The 27171-nt window shown below is 37.4% G+C and overlaps 1 protein-coding gene across 1 annotated transcript; it reads right to left on the reverse strand.

The window, feature by feature from the left end:
* Positions 1-1134: 1134 nt before the first annotated feature.
* KCNF1 (potassium voltage-gated channel modifier subfamily F member 1) lies at positions 1135-4306 on the reverse strand. The gene is made up of 2 exons (XM_003757863.2): positions 3804-4306; positions 1135-3538 (listed from the first exon to the last, which is right to left on the reverse strand). The coding sequence occupies exon 2, from the start codon at positions 3512-3514 to the stop codon at positions 2009-2011; it is 1506 nt and encodes a 501-aa protein (XP_003757911.2). The 5' UTR covers positions 3515-3538; positions 3804-4306; the 3' UTR covers positions 1135-2008.
* Between the last annotated feature and the right edge of the window lie 22865 nt (positions 4307-27171).

Raw genomic sequence — 27171 nt, forward strand, 5'->3', positions numbered from 1 at the left:
TGCTTTCCCCCGCTTATATGTAAAGCCAGGTTGGTAATAACCCTGGCACATGCTTCAGGAGACTGCCCTTCTAATGAGAACTCTTATCCCATGGTCCGGCATCATTAATAGGTTTAACCTGCCCTGGTACCACTAGTCACAACTTTGATTATTATTGTTATTGCTTAGTCATGTCCAATTCTTTATGACCCCATGGACCATATTATTCATGGAGTTTTCTTGGCAAAGATGCTGGAGTGGTTTGCCATTTCCATCATCTTCTGTAGGCACTTGTTTCTAACTATGTCTCCAGAACAATAAAGCAGTGTTAGCGAATTCATTTTCAACAGAGTTGTGCAAAGTGTGAATTTGGGCTGATAACCTCAGCTTTGAGAGGAAGAAGCTAAACACCCCAGAAGCATGAAGGAATATTTTGGATCATCCTATTATAATACAGCCCACTTGTATTTGTTATAGCTTTTCCATTCATCTTGCAACATAACGACCATAGACAGTAAGAGAATATAATACAATTGTGAGAAGTATTATTCGACCCTCTACCTCCATCCCTAATAATTTTACCATTCTACAGAAATTCCAGTGCTGTCATTAACAAGAACAGTGTTCCCCCTTACTGTTTCCATGCACGCATCTCTTTATAAAGATGATTCAAGGAACTACCTTAAAGAATGATTTATACTGAGAAGGAAATGTGATTTTTGAAAACAAAGAAAATGTTCCCATAATAGAAGCAAATCTTAATGCTAGAAGGATCCTTAGCAACATCTATTTCAACAATCCCTCCTTTAGCATTGTCTAATCTTAGAGTTGGAAAGGATCAGATCATCACTTTGCACCTGAGAAAAATGAGTTTCAGGGAGGAGCAGTTTCTTGACCCCAGCGTCATAAAGCCAGGATTCAAGTGCATTTCTTCTGACTCCAAATTCAGTGTTCTTTCCAGTACTGCTTCCCTCATCAAATGATCCTAAATTTTGAGTTAGAAGACTTTTTATGATCATCTAGATTGGGTTTCTTAACCTTTTTTGTGTCACAGACCCTTTTGGCAGGCTGGTAAAGCTCATAGTCCTCTCTTTGGAATAAGATTTTTAAATTGATAAGTTAAAATACATAGGATTGCAAAAGAAATCAACTATATTGAAATATAGTTGTAAAAATAAAAAACAAAATTCATAGAGCCCCGGATTAAGAACCCTTCTTCTCAAACAACACCTCATGTTATAGATGAGGAAACTGAGGTCCAAAAAAGTGATTTGACTGAAAAACAAAGGAATTGGAATTCAATTCTGACACCAAAACAAGTATTTTGGGTGAGAAAACTAGGTACTGAGAAGAAAAACGCTTTTATACGTCTAGTCAATGGAAGAACCAGGATATAGACCCAGGGCTTCAGCATTTTCTCTGCTACTATCTATATGGAGCTGTCTGGAATGTGGCAAACCTCCTTAACTTGACATATCCCTACAGTGTGTGTTCACATCTTTAATTAGATCTGGACTAAAAATACTTCCCCACCCTCTGGCTCCACACCTACTGCACACAACTCAGGGATGACAGTCAGCTTTGGTGTTTGAGCCAAGCAAAGTCTTTTGTAGGTAAAAGTCCAGGGACAAAACCCAAAACACAGGTTTGTGGTATATAGAGTTGGAGCTTTATTAGACCAGATACAGAACTGAAAATTGGTCAGATGGCACACCCAAATTATGTCACAGCTATTGCCTGATGTGTAACTAACATACCTCATTTTCTCATCAGGGATGAGCTGGCTTTCTAATCACCTCTTAGACCTTGGTCTGTCACGAACTATTGGCAGGTAATAAAAGCAAAGTCTTACCCAAATGGGGCCCACAAGTAATTAAGATTTGTATTCGGGTGGAGGAAGAGGGAAAAGACGGGGAATGAAAGGAAAACAGCTTTCAGGCACCCAAATGACAATTCTTACAATATCCTTGGCAGCAGCTCATCAGTCTTGTGTCCAAATGGGAGGGCTAGAGTCCCCAAACCCTGCTGTTCATTTGCAACTCTGAAGCCGGGTCCTATAATGTTTCTCATCTGAGAGGAGGGGAATGAAGGTGTCACTGTGGGAAACCTTTAGCCTGCTGCTCCACAAAGGGACCTCCTTCCCTTCCTGCTGTGGCTGGAGATTGTCTAGGTCACTCCGGGAGCCTCCAGGTCGCCCTTCACTGGAGTTGAGTTCCATCAGCTCCAGCTCATGTTTAGCCGCCGTCTCTAGCACCCTCTGTTTGTTGTAATACCTGACAAAGTTGTTGATGATGGGGTGTATGGGAAGGGCAATAGCAATGACCCCACAGAGGAAGCTGATGGCAGCATTCAGCTTTCCTAAAGTGGTCTTGGGGTAGATGTCCCCATATCCTACCGTTGTCATGGTGATGATGGCCCACCAGAAGGATTGGGGGATGCTTTTGAAAAGTGTCTCTGGGTGGCTCTGCTCCATAGTGTAGCCAAGGGCAGAAAAAACAAAAATCCCAACAGCCAAGTACATCAGGAGCAGCCCAAGCTCCTTGAAGCTCCGTTTCAGAGCATAGGTCAAAGTCTGTAGCCCAGAAGAGTGACGGGCCAGTTTGAAGATCCTTGCTATCCTCATGATGCGCAAGGCTTGGACTGCCTGTTGCACATTGGTCAACTCCATCATCTTGGCCCCAAAGTGAGTCAAAGTCAGGCTGACATAGAAGGGTAGAATGGCCAACACATCAATGATATTCATGAAGGAGAGAGCAAAATGGAGCTTGTTAGGAGATGAGATTAGGCGAAGGACATACTCAAGTGTGAACCAGCCAATGCAGGCAGTCTCAATGTTGTCCAGAGTGGGATGTTCTACATGATTTCCCTCATCATCTAAAATCTGAAGCTCTGGGATGGTTCCCATACACATGACCACTGATGAGATCAATATCAAAAGAAAGGACAGGATGGCCACAATCCGGGCTGGGCAAGAGGATTCTGGCTTCTCCATGAATTTCCAAATACACTTTTGGCACCTTTTCCAGCGATTTTCTGAAGCATCCACTCCCAAATCATCCAGGATCAACTGGACCCTGCGGGCAATTTCCTCTAGCTCTTCCCGCTTCTCACTCAGATGACTTTTACAACAGTCATCCAAGAATTTGAGGTCCACTTTCCAAAATTCCATTTCATTCTTGAAGCAAATGGGGCAGATCCCCTTTTTCATGTGAACCTCCCCAAAATAATAGACCTCAATAACACATTTGAAGGCATCAGGGTCCCGGTCAAAGTAAAATTCTCTCTTCCCTGGGTCATAATCATCACATAGAGAAAAAATGGTATCATATCCCCCTGCCAGACAGTTGATTAATTCAGCCAGTCGGGTTTCTGGATATTGGCTTAGCAAGTCTCCATACAAAACCTGCCTCACTCCTCCAACATTGACCACAATCTCTATGTCTTCGGTGTTTTCTGACCGGTTACTGTCCAGCTCCAACAGGCTGGAATCCCCTGCCACATTCATCCTGCCGTCTTGGCTGTTTCCCTCTTCCATCCAACCCTCACCAGGCTGCCGTCTCTGTAAAGACCAATGAAGGCACAAGTCAGGGATCATATAGTGAAACTCTGAATGACTGCTCTGGGGTAGCAAAAGGAGGCTCCGGGCAGGCGTTTACAATCTGTCAAAGCTTGCGAGGTATGTAACAGGCTGCTGGGGAAGGACGAGGCGACTGGTGGGGGGAGTGAGGGGTGAGGGAGGGAGTAAGGGAGTCAAGAGGAAACTTGAGCAAGGAAAAACTACTTTTGTTTGATTCAGATGGAAGAAAGCAGCAAAGGAAACTCACCTTCTGCGTGGGTGCTCCTGAAATTTAAGGTCCCGGGCTTTTTTCTTCTTTAAGGGATGTCTCTTCATGGACTCAGAAAAACTGCCAGGAGTCTTTTGCAGAAATTAACAGGAAGAGGTATCATCGGCAGGCTTGAATGGGTCAGATGATCCAAACCCTCCTCATGGGGGCTGTCACCCCATTGGCCTCGAAAGCAAGTCCAGAGTTGTTGGCTGGCGCTGCTTGGCTTGAGGTCCTCCTGACTTTACTTTTGGACTCCTATGGCACGGTTAAGTGTTAAGTGTTCAGAAGGAGAACTTGTTCAGAGGGGTTTGTTTTTCCAATGCTGTTTCTAAACAGAATAGGAATTCCAGGCTGACGTCAAGAGCTTTCAAAACTATACCCTCTTCTGGTGAAATTTAGCAAAGCACAAGAAAGCTTCGGCTCACTGCTGGGAGACTAGTCTGAGCGAGGCTTAAGCAGCTGCTGCAGCTACCGCCGCTGCCTCCGCCGCTGCCTCCGCTGCCTCCGCTACCTCCGCTGCCGCCGCCGCTGATGCTGCCTCCTCTCCAGCAGCTGCAAATGAAAGAGAACCAGTTCTGAGTCGGGAGACCGAGGACCCAAATTTGAGCTCTCACTCTCCTCCTTGCTACTGCGCGGCAGACGGTCATTTTTCTTGGAGTCAATTTCCTCTCCTAAGAAGGAGGAGACTGGGGTACTTGGGCTCCAAGCTCTCTTTTAGCTGTAAATCCCTATTATCTGACCCTTGAATCTCACACCTTCTGAGCCCTTAATGAAAAGTCAGACAAAAAGGATGTCCAGCTTTAAAATAATATAACTGTAGGAACTGGAAAAACAAAGGACTTAGTGTAAAAACTACGAAACTGACAGGAAAAAAAAAAAGCTTGTCCCAACTCTGCCATTTACTGGCTGTGACTTTGGCCAATGATTTTTTCTCCCGAAGGCTGAGGGGTTGGAAAGGGAGTGAAACAACTAAATTAAGTGACTTGCCCAGGGTCACACAGCTAAATATCTGAGGCCACATTTGAAGTCAGGTCCTCCTGACTCCAAGGTCAGTGCTGTACCATCCAGCCGCCCCAGTGGATGTTACAGAAATGTTTTTTCCATAATTTTTTTTCAATTTAAAAAAAGAAATGTTCAGGGTTTCAAATAAAATCTTACACATTCAGCTGAAAATGCCTATGTCCCTAACCCAAATCTCTATCCATAATATCTCAATTCTTCCCATCCTTCAAAGCTCAAATGAAATTTTCTCTACTCCGGGATTTCCACCTGCTATTTTATCCAACTCGTGACAGGGTCGGATCATATTAAAACCACAAAAAAATTTTAGAGAAATAGGTTCTATTCTATCATTTTAGAGAGTCCCAGAAAAAGGAAAGTAATTTGTACAACATCACACTGCTAGTTAACAGGAAAAAAAGAAAAAAAAAAAAAGACTGGAATCTGTTTTTTTTTTTTTTTTTTTGAGTGATAGTCATGTTCTTTCCACTAGGCTGATCTGTTTTTCCACCACATAATTCAGCAGTTAATTGTATAAAAACTCCTTTGTGTTTGTTTTTGCTTCCTATGTGTTCATCTCCTCTCTAAAATCAGCTCCCCCATCTTGACCATCCTTCCTATCAACCAAGTGGGAAACCTGAGTCATCTTTGATTCCTCCTCTCCCTCATTTGCCACCCACACCCGACTCAGTCATCAAATCCTTTCAATTCTTCCATCATAAAGTCCCTTCCAGATAGCCCATGTTTTCCATTTCCATGGCTACTTCAAATTCCCCATTTAGGCACTATTTCAATATATCCTGATCTCAATGCTTCTAGTCAAATCAAATAAGCAAGCTCCTCTTATGTGCTTGGAATTGTACTAAATTCTGAGGATATAAAAAAAAAGACCAAAAACAAAGACAGACAAAAAACAGTCTCTAATCTCAAGAATCTCACAGTCAGTTGGGAGCAACAACATGAAATCTACTACATGTAAATGAGACATATATAAAATAAATTGAAGGTAATCATTGCTCATGCTACCAGAACTATCTTCATAAGACATCATTTTCATCATGTCACAAATCTATTCAAATGCTTTTATTGGCTCTCCATTGCCAACTGAATAAGTCCAAATTCTTTAACCTGATAATTAAAATGCTCCACAATATGGCCCCAACTTGTTTTTCCAAAGTTATCTTCTACTACCCATAGAATTATTATGGAACTTAAAGATCACTGAGTCCAAACTCACACACACAGAGGAAATGCCTTCTATAACATTCCTGAGAGGTATTCATTCAATCTTTACTCGAGTTTGAGATCCTGGATGTGCCTCTTTCTTCTTTTGCAACCTTTCTCTATCTAGTTCCACAGTTTCTTTGTATGCAAAATGATGAAGTTGGACTAAGGTTTCTAAGATCCCTCCCAGTTCTAAATTTTTTATTCCTATTAGTTCTTCTAATGATAAGAAGTTACTACCTGAGGGTAACTCATTGCATTGCTGGACAATCCTAATTATTAGAGATTTTCTCTGCTATCTCTTTGCTCCAGCCAAATAAATCCATCTATTGTCTCTCTAACATGCTTTGACCTTTCCTGACTAAGCCTTTGTACATAAGATGTATTGAAGCCTGCTAGAACCAGCCCAAGAGAGCCAACTGTAAAATTTTCAGTGCAAATATTTACACCTCAGAAATTAGCAAACACTACAAATCATGTCAGCTAAGTGACATAAGGGCAGCTAGGGGGCACAATGGATATAGTGCCAAATCTAGAGTCAGGAAGACTCATCTTCCTGAGTTCAAATCTAGTCTCAGAGTCTAATAAGGTGGATGACCCTAGACAAGTAAGTCACTTAATCATATTTGCCTGTTTCCTCATCTGTAAAATTAAATGGAGAAAGATATGGCCAACCACTCCAGAATTTTTGCCAAGAAAATCCTAAATGGGGTCATTAAGGGTCTGAAATTATTAAATACAAATAAATCAGAGCTTGATTTATTTTTCATTATCTAGATTTTAAAAAGTGTTATCAATGCAGAAATTAAATTTTAAACTGTGTGATGCTTCTTTTTTTAGAGAACCAGTGGTTAGACATTTAAAAGCACACACTTGTTTAGGATTATAGGATCAAAGACATAGAATTGGCAGCAACCTTAAGGGCCCTTTGAGACCAACCCTCTCATTTTATAGTAGAAGAAACTAATACCCATAGAGATTAAATGACTTGACCAGCATGACTGAGGCAGACTCCAGTACTCACTGTGCCATCATCTAGCCACCTCTAACATTCCATTTTATCTGTTAGGAATACCCTCTCTTTCCTATTTATCTAGATCCTTCAAGAATCAAGATCCCTTGGCTCCAGAGAAGAAAAGAAAACATGATCCTCCTTATCTTCATTTTAGAGGTGGGGAACTATCGATTGAATATTACATATTCTATCAGGCAAAATGATATGTTCATTAATTTTCCTTAACTACTTTTGCTTTTGCTTTTTCTTTTAAAGTTTTTGACTAGGAGAAAGCAGGGAATATTTGAAAGGGAATGTGATATAACAACAAAGTCATTAATTTTTTTTAATCTAATAAAATAAAGTAAAAGATACAAGTTCAACTCCCTTCGTAAGCAGGGAGCCTTCCCTAAGAGTAACAAGCTACTTATTTTTTCATACTGTTACCCTTGAATTATATTTGTTATTCATATAAATCTTGTGGCAATTGTACCCATTCAGTCATTGATGAATGCAACATTGAGCTCAGAAGAGAGGTTTTGGTTAGAACTAGAGATTTGAAGTTCACTAGCAGAGAGGTGATAGCTTTAATTTTTGGAATATATGAGATCACTAGAAAAGAGAAAAGAGCCAAGCATTCATGTTTAGGACAGTAGAATTACAGAGGAAAACACAGGAGATAGAAGACAAAGTCAGAAATAAGAGAGTAGTGCTATGTAAACCCCAGCTTCTTAAACTATAGAACAAGACCTCATATAGAGGTTAACTAAATGTGAGGAGTCATAAAATTATGATTTATTATCAGTAAATGTTTGGTTTATATATCTGTTTTATATATCTATTTATCCAGGGTCACATAAAAATTTCTCTGGCTGAAAGTAGTCATGAATGGAAAAAATTTAAGAAGCCTTGATATAAACCAAAGATGAGAGTTGTTATTCAGAGTCTGACATTTTGTGATTGTGTATATGATTTCCTTACAAAAATACTAGATTGGTTTGCCATTTCTTTCTCCAGTGGATTAAGGCAAACAGAAGTTATTAAGTGACTTGCCCAGCTAATGAGTGTCTGAGCTTGGATTTGGATTCAAGCCTTCCTAACTCCAGGCCAAGTGCTCTATGCACTGAAACACCTAGCTACCTAGAAATGGATGTTGGTCTACAATCCCAGATGCAATAGTTTGGCTACTGCTTGTGTTTCAGTCTATGATGGGTTTCTAAATTACTTTCTGAAATTAACATAAAACAATATCATAACTCTAACCAATGTAATCAAAGCTATTTAGAAAAGTGTAAAAAAGTCAAATTTGGGAGAGAGGGGTAGGCAACTGTTGACATTTGTGAGGGAAGTATTAATAATGGATTGGATGTTAACCTTAACTTAAAAACACGGTGTTTCAATATCTAGCATTTATATAACACCTTTGGGTTTGCGAAATGCTTTACAGTTATCATCTCATCATATCAATTCTAGAAGAACTGAGAGAAAGCTATTATTATTTTACCATTTTACAGTGAAGAAACCTGAATGTGAAAGAGGTTGACTATAGACAATAATTTTGGTGGTTTCAGTCATGCCCAACTCTTTGTGACCCCATTTTGAAGTTTTCTTGGCAAAGATAATGTAGTCTTTGTCATTTCCTTCTCTGGCTCATTTTACATATAGGGAAACTGAGACAAGCAAGGTTAAGTGACTTTCCCAGTATCACACAGCTACTAGGTATCTGAGGACAGATTTGAACTGATACCAAGCCCAGCACATTATTGACTATGCCATACTGTAAATGAAAATAATGTACAAAGGAAGTCAAAATTCTGAGTAATTATATAACCATATATGGCCATAAATGTACATCCCTCATCTTGAAAGAGAAGTAGGGCACTACTAGGCCAAAAATTTACATATACTGTCAGTCATAGTCTCTATATTTGGTGACTTTGATAAACCATTTCTCTTTACTACAAGAGAAGAGTCATTTCTGGGATATGGTAGAGAAGGGTTAGGGAAGTATATCCAGAAAAAAAAATTATGTTATAAAAATAAAAGATGTAAATGCTATTTTTAATGCATCCAAAGAAAATGAGCTTCTACCTCAACAGAGAGTAATAAACAATAATCCATCCACTCTCCCTCCCAAACTGTTGTACTGGAAGCAATTCAGAATCTACATTACACATATACAGTCAAATAGAGAGAGCTGTATATAAAGGCAGTGATGAGCCTCCTAAATCACACATATATATGCACATGCACTTGCACACGCGCACACATATACACACAACAATGTGTTGAAAATATTTGAAATTCAATATTCAAGAACTATAATCAGAGAATGTTAACATTTGATTTGACACCAGAGAACATAGGTTCAAATAAGATCTCTGCCCCTTACTAGCTCTGTCAGCTTTGATGAGCCCCTTTTCTTTGATAGTTCTTAATTTTGTTTAACTGTAAATGAAATAAAGTAGGATTAAATAACCCAAAGTACTTTTCCGATCAGAATTCAAGAATTCTAGACTGCTTAGTCCATTGGTTCTCAAACTTTGGTGTGGGGAACCCTGAGAATCTCCAAGACCTTTTCAAAGAGTCCATAAAATCAAAATGATTTTCACTATAACTAAGATGTCGTCATATCTGATATGGAAAATATTGATAAAGAAAACAAGGAATGTTCTGAAACCAGAACTTTCTCAGTGAAAGTCAATTATTAAATTTTCAGTGTGAACATTTGCATCTCAAAAATTGACAAAACACTGTAAATCAGGGCTTGATTAACTATTTTGTTTATTATCTATATTTAGTTAAAAGTAATGGAGAAGGGGCAGCTAGGTGGCAAAGTGGCTAGAGAACCAGCCCTGAAGTCAAGAGGACCTGAGTTCAAATCTGATCTTAGACACTTAACACTTTCTAGCTATATGTGACCCTGGGCAAGTCATTTAACCCCAATTGCCTCAGCAAAAATAAAAAGTAATGGAGAAAATGTGAACAATGCAAATTAAACTTAAAAGTTTGTTAGATAGTTGAAGATTTACCAGCACACCCCCATTAACAAAACATTAACAAAAACTATTTGAGGGTCTTTGGGAACTTGAGACCAAAACTTTAAGTACTACTAACTTAGTCCATCACTCTCATTCCTGAGATCAAAAACTTTAAGAACCTCTGACCTAGTTCATCACTCTCATTTCTAGAAGGGGAAACTCAGGTCCCGAGAGGTGGTGTGTCTGCATAGAATGTCACTAATGGAAGGCACCCCAACAACCAAATGGTTCAACCCATATTCTCTAGACCAAAACTTCATAAACTGTGGGTCTCAGTCCCATGTGGGATCACATAACTGAATGAGTGGGTTGACAAAATTTGGCAACAGTAAAAGGTTTCTGAATGCAACAACCAAAAATTAATTCAAAATCAAATGCATAATGAATATGAGGTGTATCTGGCAGCTCTTGCCTGTGTTGCATCATGTAACTTCACTACAGCCTTGGTTCTGAACACTTAACCTGCACATTTTACACTGACTGCATGCACATGCATGAACACTGCTAGAAATACCTAGACTCAGATTCGAGATAGGCTTGCTTAAAAATTTCTCAGGAATAAAAAAGTCACAAGTGGAAAAATTTAAGAAGCTCTGTTATAGCTCATCACCATCAACTGGCTTGCCAACCTTGAGGACCTCTGTGAGGGCCTCATTAAGACCATAAATGTGGAGTAGAAAGGAGCTCAAAGATCAAGTCCATCCCTTCCTCCCTTATTTTACAAATGAAAGAACTGAGATACAGAGAGTTTAACCAGTTTATCAAAGACCACATAAGTAGAAAATGACATGATCAGGATTCAGACACACATCATCTGAAGTCTCTTCTTTTTCCAACACTCTTTTCTCTACATCCCATGTGGGATCACATTACAAGTTTTTCCTATGAGACTGACAGAGAATGCTCATTTGACTCCTAGACAATTCTAATTATTAGGCTACACTGAGCCCATATCAACCTCCCCAAAAGAAACTGTGTTACTTTCAAACATAAAACAATCATGACATTCCCTTGTATTTTATTCCTGTATATATTCTTTTAATTCAGCAATATTACAGGAACAGAGAAGATGAAAGTCCAATAGGTAGTATGGAGGGTTACCAAGATTTGGAATTGGAAGATTTGGATCCAAACCACTGTAGTGTCACTATGTGTGACCCCAGCAAATCACTTCTTGTTGTCAGGCCTATTTTCTCATCTACAAAATAAAGAATTTGTGCTACATGGACTATAAAATAAAGGATTCAGACCTTGAAACTTCTTCCCATTTTTAAGTTTATGATTCTAGATCAAAAAGAACCTTATCTGACTGATTTTTTTTTTTGAGGCAATCAGGATTAAGGGACTTATCCAGGGTCACACAGCTAGCAAGCATCTGAGATCAGACTTCAACTCAGATTCTCTTTACTTCAGGACTTGTACTCTACCCACTGCACCACCTAGTTGACCCCCAATTGAAAGATTTTTGGAAATTATTTGAGCCTTGTTAAAATATAAAGACAATGATTAAGTTACCATCTTTTCAGACCCAATTCCAATGACATCTCTTTTATAAAGTCCCTGGCAAATGTGATTTTCGCTCGTCTTTTATAATATTATTCAAACTTCTGTCATACATATTATGTTCTATATTTTTATTTTAGTTATTTATAATTTTGCCTCTAGATATAATGGAACACACACTAGAGTTGGAATTAGAAGAGATCTATGTTTAAATCTTGCAGTTTACTGTTATCAGCTGTGTTATCATAAGTCTCAATCTTTTTATCTATAAAATGGAAGTAATCATAACACCTGATTCACAGACCTGTTTTTGAGTATCAAAAAGAAAACATACCCAGCCCTTTGTAAATCTTATACCACTGTGTTATTGTTACAATCTTTTAAAAATATTTTTATGTATTTTGAAAACATTTTTGTGATTATTATTATAAGTTTCATCAGGAGAAGTATATCATTTCATAAAATCATAATATTTTAGAATCTAAAAGGAAATGTCCAGATCTTCTAGTATGACCAAACTCTCATTACAGATGAAGAAACTGAGACAAAGGAGTGAATTGCCTAATTTCATACAAATTATCATGAAAGCTAGAATTTTAAGGAGACCTTCCCCCCATTGTGCCCAGCACAAGGCCTTTTACATAATAGCTACTTACTAAATGCTGGTTGAATGAATGAATCGATTAATCAAGAAATGAATGAAATGAGTGGATGAATAACTTGAATGATTGAATGAATCATCTTAATCAGATCTGGACTCTCTTTAACAAGATTCTTTACCATACTCTAACCACTGATTTTTTTTTCCTTATTTCTTATCTATGAAGAACACTCTGATCCTTTCTTTTCCACTAAATAATTCTAAGTCAAATGAGAGCACGGATCTACAGAAAAACAGAACGCTCCAACCCTCACCTGTAAAATTAATGCTTTTGCCCAGTGTTGTACTGGAACCAACTTGTACTAACTCATAAGAGATGATTGTTAAATTTTCAATATAAGCATTTACATCTCAGAAATCAGCAAACTATAATTAGGGCTTGATTTATTGTTTTGTTAGTTGTCTATACTCAAGAAAGTGATGGAGAAAATATTAATAATGAAGATTAAATTTTCAAAATCTACCCAGCCTACTTTCCCCCCACCCAAAAGCTGGCTATTAAATATTTGCCAGCTCACCACTGCTTTTGCATTTATTTATTTCCCACAACAAGCATGAACTTGGGAAAAGTTCCATTTCAAATCATAATTCTAGCACAAAATAAATATTTTCCTCTGTAGAACAAGCCTAAAGGTATTTATTTATTTGGTTGAAAAGTCAGTACAATGTAATGAGATGCAAAGAAAAAAAAAGACGGAGTCAGGATCCCTTGATTCAATGTCTGACTCCACCATCCATTAGCTTAATGATGCTAAGGTAATTTCTCTACATCTTTGATCCTCGGTTTTCTGATTTAAAAAGGACAATAATATGACATATATTTCAATTTAGCTCTGTAACAGACTCCTATTATGGGTTGCCTAGCAGATGTTATGGCTGCCACACTCCTCCCAGTTTTCTCTATAATCTCCAAGTTAATTGAAAAAAAAAATATATCAATAAGCATTTATTATGTGCCTGCTATGAGTTTATTTAGAGTTATGACAATCAAGAAAATATTGGGAAGGGAGACATAGAAAGAAAGAGCCAGACAGAGAGATAGAGACAGAGAAAGGAAGGAAGGAAGGAAGGAAGGAAGGAAGGAAGGAAGGAAGGAAGGAAGTGAGGGAGGGAGGAAGTGAGGGAGGGAGAAAGGAGAAGAAAGGAAGGAAGGGAGGGAGGAAGGAATCAAGTAAGGGAGGGAAGAAGGGAGGGAGGGAGGCAGAAAATTGTTTGCATAATCAAGTGCTTATCCAAATTAATTAGTGTGGACAGCCCATCTCCACTGTTTCCTACTCTTTTTATCCACTAATCTTTTCTCACCACATCTTCTAAGAAATTTTTGCCTCACAGACTCCTTTATCCTGTAACTGTACCTGTTCCCCACCAACTCTTTGTCACAATTCCTTTACAAGTAGGAGCCTTCATTCCTCTAGCAGTCCCTGATAAGATGTCCTTTGCTTTCTTAAGTAAACCTAGTTACTTCCTCTCAGCAACTCTTCTTAACCACAATTTCACAACTATGTTATTTACTCAAATTAAATCAGTTCAGTAGTGTTACTCCAAAGAACAACAATAACAATATAAACACATTACAAATCTCTATATAACAAATATAAAGCTCAAAATGTCATTGAGAATTCACCCAATAAACTGTGCTAGAGCTTTATATCACAGAATCATTGCCCAAAATCATCTAGACCTAACATTAAACCATAAGATTCAATATAACATTGATCCTAAAAACAGAACAACAAAGCCCAGCAGAAGAAATAAAAATCCTATGGAAACAGAATGAAGCACATGTCATCCAATCTGCTATTGGAGTGTTTCCTAAGATGCCTCCAATAAGCCTCAGGAGATGAGCTTACATCCTAATACTTTAACTTAATTACTAAAAAAAGAAAAAAAGAAAAAGAAAGAAAAGAAAAGCAATTACTTTCCCTGCTTGTATAATGATATGCAGAATATTAACTATTTATGGATAATAACAAACTACCAACTTGTTTCATGACTGTTTTTATATAAATTCCATGGGGGGAAAAAATTTAAAGAATAAAGATAGCAACCACAATTTTTTACCTTTATTCAAAACTTCAGGGTTATTAAGTACTTAATATCTATTGTCTGATAGGAATCTTATAATAGGCTCCTAAGGCAGATAGTTCAAGGATTGTTATCCCCAAAATAATATCAACATTTCCCACTCTTCTAGCACTTACACACTTTCAAAATACTTCTTCATAGCAACCTGGTCAAGGTGGGTTGAATAAGTTTATGATTGTTATTCTATAGAAGAAACTGAGGCCTTAGAAAGGAAATAGGATTTACCAAAGGTACACAACTACTACATGTAATATGGAGGTTGAAATAGCTCTTTAGTTCTTTGCCCGTTTCACTGATGTTTAAAATCAGTTCGTAAAGAAAAAGACAAAGAATGCAAAGACAATTAGATTTTTTAAAGCCTCTAATATTTCAAGTTAGAATTTGTTCCTACGACAACACATCACCCAAAAACTTGCTATGAGTCTAATGTGGGGGAGGGGAACCAGGAAAAGGAGTGGGCTAATTGAAAATAGAAGAGGACCTGGAAAGTAATGATACTTTCAAATTGGCTGATGAACTGAATTCATTTTCCTTTTTTTTATTTTCAAGATATCTTTACCAGGAAGGAATAAGAGAGCTTAGAAATTCAGGAGAATGTACAGAGTTGTTTTAAGGAGAATGAAGGAATGACTCAGAGACCACATATTAAGATAGTCAATTCTATTAAATCATCCACATCTCCATGAGTGTTGGGGGTTAGGTCTAGAGGAGAGAATCTACAAGAACCTCCTGGTTTATATATTCATTTTCAAACTAATTTTGGAGCAGTACTCGGTCACAACAATGCATGGGGCAAGTTTAGTTGAGTGAAGATGAATGTAAAAGGGAGAATAGAAAAGTGCTCGACATAGCAACACAGAGAACAGTCTCATTATGGATACACTCACACAGAGCAAAGTGTAACATTAAAAAACCAGTGGGAAAAAAAGTATATATCCATTTAAGAAGGAGTTTATTCTCTCCAGGTGGGGAACAAAGTGGTCAAACCCATGCTAGTGTGATATCAATTTCAGTAACTCTCCCTCAAGAGTACTGTTACTGTTTCTTTAAGCAGCAATTATATTTTGAACTGTGTAAGTACAACCATCATTCTCCAGAGAAGCAAAGACTAAGGGTTTAAGAGATGTCACTGTTTATCCTTCCTTTCAAAGAGAATCAATTACATTAGAAGGGTGATATCTTGGTCATTATTAAAAGATTGTTACCGTAACTGCTAACTTTGAGAGACAGACAGACAGACAGACAGAGACAGAGAGAGACAGCGAGAAACAGAGAAAGAGAGAACCAAGAGAACTCATATCCCAAGGGTACTGAGCTTTTAACCTTTATCTTGTGAAGAGACATGAAGAAAATTCTTGAGAATTAATTTAGTATTTTGTTTTTCCCCAGTTACATGTAAAAAACAATTTTAAACACCCTCATTGAGAAGGCAAGCAATTTGATAGAGGTTATAGTCATGCAAATCTTTTCCATGTTAGTCATGTTGTAAAAAAGAGAGAAAGAAAGAAAAAGAAAGAAAGGGAAGAAGGAAGGGAGGGAGGGAGGGAGGGAGGAAGGAAGGAAGGAGGGAGGAAGGGAGGGAGGGAGAGAGGGAGGAAGGGAGGAAGGGAGAGAGAGAAAGAAAGAGAGAAAGAAAAAAGAAAGAAAGAAAGAGAAGGGAAGGAGGAGGGAGGGAGGGAGGAAGGAAGGAAGGAGGGAGGAAGGGAGGGAGGGAGAGAGGGAGGAAGGGAGGAAGGGAGAGAGAAAGAAAGAAAGAAAGAAAGAAAGAAAGAAAGAAAAAAAGAAAGAAAGAAAGAAAGAAAGAAAGAAAGAAAGGAAGGAAGGAAGGGAAGGAGGGAGGGAGGAAGGAAGGAAGGAAGGAAGGAAGGAAGGAAGGAAGGAAGGAAGGAAGGAAGGAAGGAAGGAGGAAGGGAGGGAGGAAGAGAGGGAGGAAGGGAGGAAGGGAGAGAGAGAGAAAGAAAAAGAAAGAAAGAAAGAAAGAAAGAAAGAAAGAAAGAAAGAAAGAAAGAAAGAAAGAGAGGAAGGGAAGGAAGGAGGGAGGAAGAAAGGAAGGAAGGAAGGAAGGAAGGAAGGAAGGAAGGAAGGAAGGGAGGGAGGGAGGGAGGAAGGAAGGGAGGGAGGGAGAGAGGAAGAAAGGGAGAGAGGGAGAAAGGAAAAGAGGGAGAGAGGGAGGAAAGGAGAGAGGGATGGAGGAAGAAAGAAAGAAAGAAAGAAAGAAAGAAAGAAAGAAAGAAAGAAAGAAAGAAAGAAAGAAAGAAAGAAAGAAAGAAAGAGGAACGGAAGGAGGGAAGGAGGAAGGAAGGAAGGAAGGAAGGAAGGAAGGAAGGAAGGAAGGAAGGAAGGAAGGAAGGAAGGAAGGAACATTTAAAATGAAGAAAGTTTTTTAAAAGTATGCTTCAACTTATATTCAGACACCATCAGTTCTTTCTTTGGGGATAGATAGCATTTTTCATCATAAGTCCTTCAGAGCTGGGTTAGATCATTGTATTGCTGAGAATAGCTAAGTCATTCACAGCAAATCATCTTACAATATTGCTGTTACTTTGTACACAATACACTTCATTTTGCATTAACTCATGAGTTTCTGCGCTCATCCTGCTCAACATTTCTTATAGAATTTCTATTTTGATGTATTTCATCACAATCATATACACGGTTTGTTCAGCCATTTCCCAATTTATGGGCGTACTCCCAATTTCGAACTCCCTGCCACAAGAAAAGAGCTGCTATAAACATTTTTGTACATGTGAGTCCTTTTCCCTTTTGTTTTTCATCTCTTTCTAGATACATAGTACTGGTGCTGCTAAGTCAAAAGGATACACATGGTTTTATAACCCTTTGGATATAGTCCCAAATTGCTCTACAGAATGGCTGAATCAGTTCACAATTGCACTAACAATGAATCAATGTCTCATTTTTTCCTACACTGAGAAAAGATTTCAATTAAAATTCTTATAGAATTGAGTGGAAGTACTTGGCATCCAAAACTGAGAAATCAACAAAGCCAAGATTTATAGGAAAGTCTTGTGACTTCTGTTTCAGGGCTTTTTCAAACTGTATTATATATCTTGTCTCTATTTCCTATTTTCAATCTTCCCTCTCCCATCTCTATGTATGTGTTTGGCAGTTGTGGTACAGGGGATATAGCATCAGCTATAACTGAATTCAAATTTGACTTCAAATAGTTACCATTAGGAAAGCACTTTTTGCCTCAATTTCCTCACCTCTAAGATGGGATAATAACACTTTTCTCCCAGGGTTGTTGTGAGAATCAAATCATATATTTGTAACACATTTAGTACAGTGCTTAGTATACAGTAGCATTATATAAATATTAACTCTTAATATTATTATCCTCCATATTGAAATAAACATTTCCCTCCCTTGTATCTCCATTTGTTGAAGTTTCTCCTTACAAGTTCCAACTCAGATATCCCCTCTTCCTTTGTGAAACAATAAAAGGAATGTGAGATCTAAAACAAGAGGAAATAAGTTCACAACCCAGCTCTGCTGCTAGTTATCCAGGTGCCTTTGGGCAAATCCATTTAATCTTTAAGGGCCTCTGTTTTTCAACTGTAAAAATGAGGAGTTTGAATACTATATTGTCTCTAAGACTTCTTCTAGTTTTAAAATTATGATTCTTGATTCTATGATCTTTGATGCCTCAAATGAAATTCATCTCTTACTCCTCAAATTTCTCACTGCCCTCTATTTGTATCTCTCCTCAAAGCACACTTATTTATGTACCTAGAGCAGACCCCAGTAAATTATGGAGGCAGGAATCGTGTAGTTTCTCTTTTTTGCACTTCCATCACTAAGAGTCCTGCACATATAAAGTTTTTAATAAATTTTTGTGAGTTGCTTGAGAGCAAGGGACTATCTTTTACCTTTCTTTTTTTCCCCAGTGTGAGCACAAACCCTGAAACATATTAAGCATCTAATAAATGTCTGTTGATTGAATAAATGAATTGATCTATTTGCTTTTTTTCATCCCCAGAACAAAGGAGAGAACATTGCACATAGTAGGCATTTTAATTACCATCATCATCAAATTGAATTGAATAGTTGCAATGGCTGGGCTTTTGTGGCTAAAAATGGTAATTCTCCCGTAGTAAGTGACTTGCTTGCTCAGCCTTGTGTATGATTGCTATTAGATGCATCCATTCTATGGCATGCTCTTAGGAGGGCTAAGACAAAAAATTTTAGTTTTGCCCTCAAAAGACAACCCAGCTGCATGAGATTTCTTGTTTAAAATAAAAACATTGTCTATTTTGTAAGCACAAGCATTATTGAAACTCCATAATGAAGCTTCTTTTTTTATTATTATTAAATGTGTTGGTGTTTTTTTTAATGGTTAAACAATAACATTTTGGGCAACAGAACACACTGTTACCAGAGAGCTAATTAAAACCAGCACCCGCATGCCAAGTTGAGGTGATTTGTCTAGACATTAGATGAGTCAAACTGTAATCTATTCTTTTTTTTTGTTGGGGGGGTGAAAGGATGAGGGGAATTATTAGTTCTGCTCAGTTAAGATTTCTATGTATTTTACTGTAATAGTGCCTTTCATCAAAATGAAGTTAATCATTCCATTGGAAATTTACATTTCATTTTTTGTCAAGTACCTAGCTAAGCTTCTTAAAAATAATCAAGGAGGAAGGACAGAAAGACAAGGTGCATCTCGACCCAGAAGACCTGGTTTAAAATTTTGAGTCATATTTTACAGAATCACAAAATTGAAAGAGATCTTATTTAGCCCAGATATAATGAAATTCTCATCTCTAACATCTTCAATAGGTGGTCAACTGACCTCTGACTGAAGACTCCAGAAACTGCCAGAGACAGAGCTAGAAATTTTGTACCTGAGGCAAGTGACACAAAATGCATGGAAGCTTTATTAGAAAAAAGAGATTACCATTTCCCAGCAGCAGACAAAGATAATATCTGTGTATGTAATCTGTGTAATATCTGTGACAAAAGACCAGGACACACTGAGGCCTTACTTGGAAAAGAGAAGCAGGCTTCTCTGATCTAATGTAAGATCTTTGATATCCAAGCACTATTTTATTTTTTATTTTAATTTTATTTTATTTTAATTTCTTATTTTTTATATTTGTGTACCAAAAAAAAAAACTACCATAGAATCTGGTTCATAGTAGGAGCTTAGTACCCTACCATAGTAGTTGCTTCCTATCTTAACTAGTTTTCCTAGGTGATTAGTTTGGGTGTTTTTTCAAAGCTGACATCCACAAAGCATTTTTAATGAGAATGGTAGGAGATAGGATAAGTAGAGATAGAGAAATATGATTTTTGAGAAAGAGATAAATGAGAAATTAAAGTCACTCTCTGAACTCTCCAAGTGTCATCACAGAATATTAAAGCTAAAAGAAGCATTAGAAATCATCTAGTCCAATTGCTAATTCTATAGAGGACGATATTGAGGAGAGGCAATGAAAAGTGGGGATCACAGAAAAGGTTTATTCAATTTTTACCTAAAATCAAGGTTGAACTAAGGAAAAATCCAGTAGAGTTCAATTACAAAAACTCACAGACTATTAGAATTGGACCTGAAACAATTTGTTCAATCACCTCATCTTATAGAAGAGGGAAGGGAACTGAGACAGTGTCAGAATAGAAACTAGAACTCAGCTCTCTTAAATCCTAACTCATCTCTCTTATAGCTAAACTGTTAATAATTAGTCTTCCACTGAGACACCATTGCTTCCCATGAACTGACTCCTATCTCATGATTTAGAACAAGCATCTGAGGGTAACAGTGCTTCCCCTCTATACTAGGGTCCCAAGCTCATCCATCCCTAAGACCAGAAGCCCAGAATTCTCCTTCACGGGAACCAGAGAACTGGGCCTGACCCAGACCATGGCACTTTAGTACAATTTTTTAATATATTTTACTCCATAATCACCTCCCTTCTCCAATCTGTTCTGTAGCTAAAGAGTTCAGACCTAGTTATTTGGAAGAGAACTTTTCCATCCCCAAGTCATAGTTTTTATCCTCTCTCTTTCTTCTCTATAAGACCCCCCCTCATAAGACAATATGGTAAAAAAACAAGGCTAAGCCCCTCTTCCCAGGACTTCTTGACTGTGGGTCTCAAGTGTTGGTAGTACCCTATACATGTCCCTCCTGGGACAAAGACCCTCATCAGTAATGATGAGTAAACAACTACTTCTTGAAGCAATCCACTCCACTGTTGGATATCTCTAATTTTTATAAAATTTTCCTTATATTGAGTTATAAGCTACCTCTGCAATGTTTTTCCATTGATCCTAACTTTCTCCCCTAAAACTAGGAAAAGTTTAATCTCATTTCTATATGATAATCCTTCAAATAATTGTTTAATAGACCCAATAGTCCAAGGACTGGGACTTCTCTTCCTAAGGGGTTCTAGTTCTAGGTTCACATTGTCTAAGTTCGTGTCCCAAATTCATAGAAAGGAATCGAACTCTTCTTATATACTTTGACTTAATGCACATGCATTCCACATACTCAAAGGTAAATCTTTTAAAGTTTTTTTATCTAGCTCATGGCCAGAGACTCCACAAGTAGACTCCAAAATGGACCCTGTTAATGCAAGGTCTCTTTTAGAAGGTGTTCTATGTACAAAGTAGATTAGTTACAAAACAACTATTTATTATTTCCTCTATCACAAAAGAAAGGTTAAAAACACAAAAACTCTACTCACATATGAGCATTGAAGAAGACAAAATATGAAGTAATAATTCATAATCCCTATCATACTCATCTGGAATTGATACTTAAAACATCAAAATAGGAAATATGTGGGGGGCACTGACAAATTAGTATTTCATTTTCACTTAGGATCTATCTATTAGCTAGCTAGTTAGCTACTCACTCAAGATTCAAGTCTTCTGACAAACCAAGGGATGATTTTGTTTTGTTGTTGTTGTTGTTTGGGATGGGGGGTAATGTTCATCTTCTCTAACAAGATATTTCAGAAGTCACCTCTTACTGGAAAACCAGCACCCAGATCCAGAAGCTCCCAAACTCTCGAACTCATGAATTTGCCACTTGGGCTGGAAATATCCAAATTGGAATGGTTACTCAGTCACTTATATTCAGGAAAAGAAACACAAAGCACAAGAGATAGCCGAAACTTTGAGGTTCAATCTTCGGTTTGTTAAGGCTGCCATGTGAAAGGCAAATGACGTTGTTGGGAGGGGAGTGGATGTTGAGAAAGAGTTTTACACATTTGAAACAAGGAAAGAAGAAGTCAAAGAGAGAAAAACTGCTCTCTTTAAAGTCTATTAAATGGGTTTCTCTCCTTAATTTTGTGGCCAACAGCCAGGAAAAAAAAAAAAAACAGTTCTGCATGTCTTTTATGAAGGGGCCCATTGAAAATAATCAAAGTATATCATCAAAAGGGTTCAGCTCTAGAGACAACAATGGCTCTAGAAGGGATGTAGGTACAGAAATGTTACATCTATTGTATTTTCCCTAAATCTTTTATGCTCCATATTAAACATCCTCGATCCCTTCAATCAAAAATTTTTTTCATGACATGGTCTTCAGTTCCCTTGCTATCTTGGTCACCTAGCTCTGGACATATTCCAACTCATCTATGTGATTCCCAAAATGTGGTGACTTGAACTGAAGATAAAACTGTTCTGACTCACTCAAGATAGCATTAGACTAATACATTTCTAGTTCTAGATACCAGACTTCAATGAATATATCCTAACTGTGTTAGCTGGGTTTGGTTGCTAGTCAATGAATATTTTTTTCAGTATTCAGTATTTAGCATTGTATTAAACCCTTAGAGATACAAATAAAGGCAAAAATATGGTCTCTACCTTCAGAGAGCTCAACTTTGAATAGTGGCAATTAAATGCAAATAACTACATATGTGAGATATATATATATATATGTCTGTGTGATAAGCATATATATAAAATAGTGAAGATTAAATACAAATAACTGTACATATGTGATCTATATATATTTGTAAATATATGCATTCAAATAGTAGGGATTAAGTGCATATTTATTTTGTTCAGTTGAACATACATGATATATATGTATTATACATTGAAGATAATTTCAAAGGAAAGACAGCCTAAGAATGGAAGGAACTGGTCAGGAAGAACCAATAAAGGCCTCCTACATAAAGTGCAATTTGAGATGAGTCTTGATGGAAGACAGGGTAGAGTAAAATAGAGGTGAGAAGGAAGAGCATTCTAGACATGGGGAATAGCAAGTTAAAATGCAGTCAGAAGCAGTAGGCCAGTGTAACTGGATCACAAAGTGTATGGAGGGAAGTAGAATATTTAAAAGACTAGAAAAGTGGAGAGGGGTTAGTGTGAAGGGTTCTGGAAACCAGATGATTTCACAATTGTTCCTAAAGGTAGTGAGGAGCTACTGGAGTTTATTGATTCAAAGTAACATGATCAGACTTTAGCCTCAGGAAAATTACTTTGGCAAACTAAGTGGAAGATGAGTTGGAGTGGGGAGAGATTAAAAGCAGGACATCATTTAGAAGGCTGCTTTTACAGTCTGTTCAGGAGATGATGAGAGCCTATACTAGGGCAGTTGACTCTGTGGGGAGAGAGAAGATATACCCAAAAGATAGTAGGAAAGAAGATAGAACAGATTGGGGTGTGAGATTAGTACAAATGAGAAATCAAGGTTGACACTGAGATTTAAAACTTGAATGGCTGGGAAGATGGTGTTGTTCTAGACAATATTAGGAAAGAAGGAAAGATTTGGGGAGAATTTCTTTATACATGTTGAATTTGAAATGCCTATAGTACAATCAAGATATTGAAAAAGAAATTGGAGACTTGTAGAAGGATTTCTTTAGAGAGATCAGAGCTAAATATGTGGATCTGGGAATCATCTTCATAAACATAATAATTAAATCCATGAGAAATAATGAGATAAATTATCCAAGAATGTAGAGTTTGAAGTCTTGGATTATAATCCTAATTCTACAATTTACTGTGATCTTGGGCAAAAAGTTCCCTTTCCTGGATCTATTTTCTTCACCTGAAAAATATGTTGGAATGAGGGAATGAAGAAGTATCTTTCAACTCAAAATAACTCCAAATACAATGTGCTTTCCACGAAACCATCTTCATTCTTCTGCAACTACTTGGTAAAAGTCCTTAGAGAAGATCCCAAGCAGTTTGACTCGCAGAAGTCATTAATGCTTGACAAACAATGAAGATGGTTGACATATCGTTGAATTTAAAAATAAATCAGAGCTCTGCACAATTTATAATCCATGTAACCTATGGCATACTACCTTTCCTCTCTGGGACTCTATTTTCTCCTCTTTTCCAATAGCTATATAGCATCATTGTCATCATAGTTAACATTTATGTGCCAGAAACTATACTAAATCCTTTGCGATTATAATCTCATTTGATCCTCACAACCACCTTAGAAGATAGTTGTTTTTATTATCCCCATTTTATAGATGAGGAAACTGAAGCAAACTGAAATTAACTGCCTTGCCAAAGATCACACAGTAAGGTTCTGAAAATGGATATGAATTCCAGTCTTCTGACTCCAGGTTTAGCATTCTAACCACTTTGAGGTTTGAAAAGGGCTTTACAAATGTCATCTCATTTGATCTTCACACTTACACTGCGAGTTTATTATCCCCATTTTGAAGATGAGAAAACCGAGTCAGAGATTAAGTGACTTGTCCAAAGTCACACAGCTAGTAAATGTCTAATGCCAGATTCAGATTCAAAGTTGTATTGCCAAACATTTTTAAAGATTCAGCTTTAAATCCCACAGAGCAATGTGTCTGCAGGGCAACCTTTTCTTTTCTATTACATAGGTAATTTATTTACTACATAGATATAGATTTATTTTAGATTATTGCTATATAGGTACATTTTATTTGATTCCCAGAGCAGTTCCTTCCTACTTTGAAACCATAAAGTGTTAATAAGATATATTAGAGAACTAATAAACTTAAGAAAATTCTTTGAGAATATTTTGTAAAAGAATGATTTTCAAATGTTTCAAAAAGATCCATTTGCATGCAATCATCATTTCAATATACATTATTCCAACACAAAAGAGAAATGAGCTTTTACTGATGCTAACATGGTCACCATGACAATCATAGTCACCAGCTCTGAGCCTCTATTTTCAGCTTTGTCCCTCTGTGTTCAATGTTCCTAGAGCTATCTTGCGGCTTTCCTGAAATTTAGGGTGATTTGCATGGCTTGACATTATAGTGGGGAGTTGGGAAAAGAGGAGGGATGATAAGAGTTGGAAAAGCAAATGGAAAGATGTCAAGTATTTTTTCTATAAACTCAAAAACAACTTGAGAATTTGAAGGAGTGCTGGCAGAACAATGGAATAAATTTAGCAAGTAGAGGAGCTTCCAGGTAAAGCCCTGTTCAGGCTAGGAACTATAAGAATCAAAACCGAGGAGCAACCAGACATAAATGCACAATGAAAGGGGAAAAAATCCAGACTTTGCCTTTTGCTACTATTATGAATCCTATAGATGGTGAAGGCATGGGGGAATAAAAGTTGAATCAAAACTTGCTAGAGCTTTTTCCCCTCTTGGAGTTATAGAGGAAGTCTAGACAACAGGTTAATGCAGTGAGTCTAGACTAAATATAGATCTCCTCTCACCAGGTAGGAGATAGGAGAGATATAGATAGCAGTTCTTTTTGTATCCTTTAGTGCATGTAGTTCATATGTACCATCCCTTCTGCCCTCATTCTCCTAATCTGCATTTGCACTCTCAGGTTGGGGTGCACAGAAAGTTGATCGACTCCTAACAGTACTCAGGGTTCTAATGATCATCCTAAGGGGGATAATTCCTTAGTATTTAATGAGCCCCCAGATCTTTTCCATTTTCAATAAGCCAAGTGAATTCCATTAGTTTTTAGGAAAAGGGTTTTATGGAGGCAGTATAGTAAGAATAGTTAGAATGCAACATTAAGAGAGTTCAGTTTCCCCTTACACACACAGAGTAAATTAGAAGATAGCTGAAAACTAAAGTACAATGGTAGTGAAAGAAACATATAGAGAATACATATGGCAAAGATACTGCACAACTTCTAGTTATTAGAAATCCTTTTGATGAGATCCTCATGAAGTTCCCTTTAGATATAATTCTCTACTGAGCTCCAAGGGTTGGTGCCTGTGCTGAATCTACAACAGACACTTCCCTGCTACAAGGAGTCTTGCTGATGCTGATGCTGCCTTTGTCATTGGATCCATTTCAATCAAAACTTTCATTTTCTGACTACAGAAAATTTCTCTGTCATTACATTACTGCAACTTGGCTATCACCTCTTATTGCTAATGGGTTCTATAATGGGATCTCTGGATCTCCTAAGTTCGTCAGATGGTTTGAGCGCTGTCATTTTGGAATACTTGTTCACCTGAGTTCAGGAAAGAATAAACACAAATAATGATTCCTCTTTGGGCTTTGCTCCTGACCCTTTGGACTCCTTTTTCTACCATGATCCAGACCTCTTTCATCACTGTATTCTAGACTTCTTTCATCATCATCATGGTTCAATCTTCTTACTATACCATCCACCAACAGCCTTCTCACCCTGGAAAATCACCCCTCTTTCTGAGAAGTCAATAATTCCACATCCTCCCCACCTCCAGCCTGTTCAGTCATTTCTGATTCTTCATGACTTCATCTAGGTTTTACTTGGCAAAGATATTGAAGTGATTTGCCATTCCCTTCTCTAGGTTCTTTCATGGATGAGGAAACTGAGGTAAACAGGATTAAGTGGCTTTTCTAGGGTCACATAGCTAGTAAAGGTCTGATGCTAGATTTGAACTTATATACTCCTCACTCTACTCCCAAGGTTCTATCCACTTCACCACCTAGCTATCTTTATAAAAGGTCTTAGACCACTTCTATGAGACATGTACTGATGAACAGTTAGATCTTTAACTGAAATATATATATATATATATATATACATACACACATATATAATATTATATATATACATATACCTACATATACATATATTTTACTCTGCATAATTAATAATTTCCTGAATCTAGAGATCAACAAAATAATAAAGGAAGCCTTTATCAGTCGAGTTTCTAAAGTATAAATGATCAACCTAAAATTTAAGAATGAACACTCCCAAGCTGGTTAACAGACCTTTGTTTTTTATTATCTCTCTCTTCAAAATTCTTTTCAGCTTTCCTTTAAGGTACTTGTTGATTATTGTTTTCCTGCCAGTATTTAGTCTTAGAAGGAATTTGTCATCTACTTTGGACTGCATTCCTACCTACTTAACTCCAAGAACTGGGAGGGAAGGGAACAAGCATTTGTCAAGTAGGTGCTAAGGAGTATCCTAAATACTTCACAAATTTCTCATTTGTTTCTCACAACAATGATGTGATGTTAGAACGATTATTATTCCTTTTTAATAGCTGAAGAAACTGAGGCAATCAGAGATAAGTAGCTTAATCGGTCATACAGCTTGTAAATACTAGAGGTCAAATTTGAACTCAGTTCTTTCTGACTCCAGACACGGGGCTCTATACTCTGTGCCAGTAGTAGTATGTCAGTGGTTGCTATTGACCTCCCATTGTCCACAACCCTAGGAGTCGATCAACTTTCTGTGCACCCCAACCTGAGAGTGCAAATGCAGATTAGGAGAATGAGGGCAGAAGGGATGGTACACTAATACTCTGGCCTTTATCTTTTAACAATATCATATCTTCTTGAACTCTCTCTTCTAAGTTCTTTTCTCAGGTCCAAGCTACAAATAAAACAGCCTAAAGGACTGAAGCAAAAGAAAAATTACAAAAGCTTATTAACATCATTTGAATTACTCTAGAGACAAAGAACCTCCCATTTGGTAAATATT

Source organism: Sarcophilus harrisii, chromosome 2 (assembly GCF_902635505.1).
Source record: "Sarcophilus harrisii chromosome 2, mSarHar1.11, whole genome shotgun sequence".
NCBI classification, from domain to species: Eukaryota; Metazoa; Chordata; class Mammalia; order Dasyuromorphia; family Dasyuridae; genus Sarcophilus; species Sarcophilus harrisii.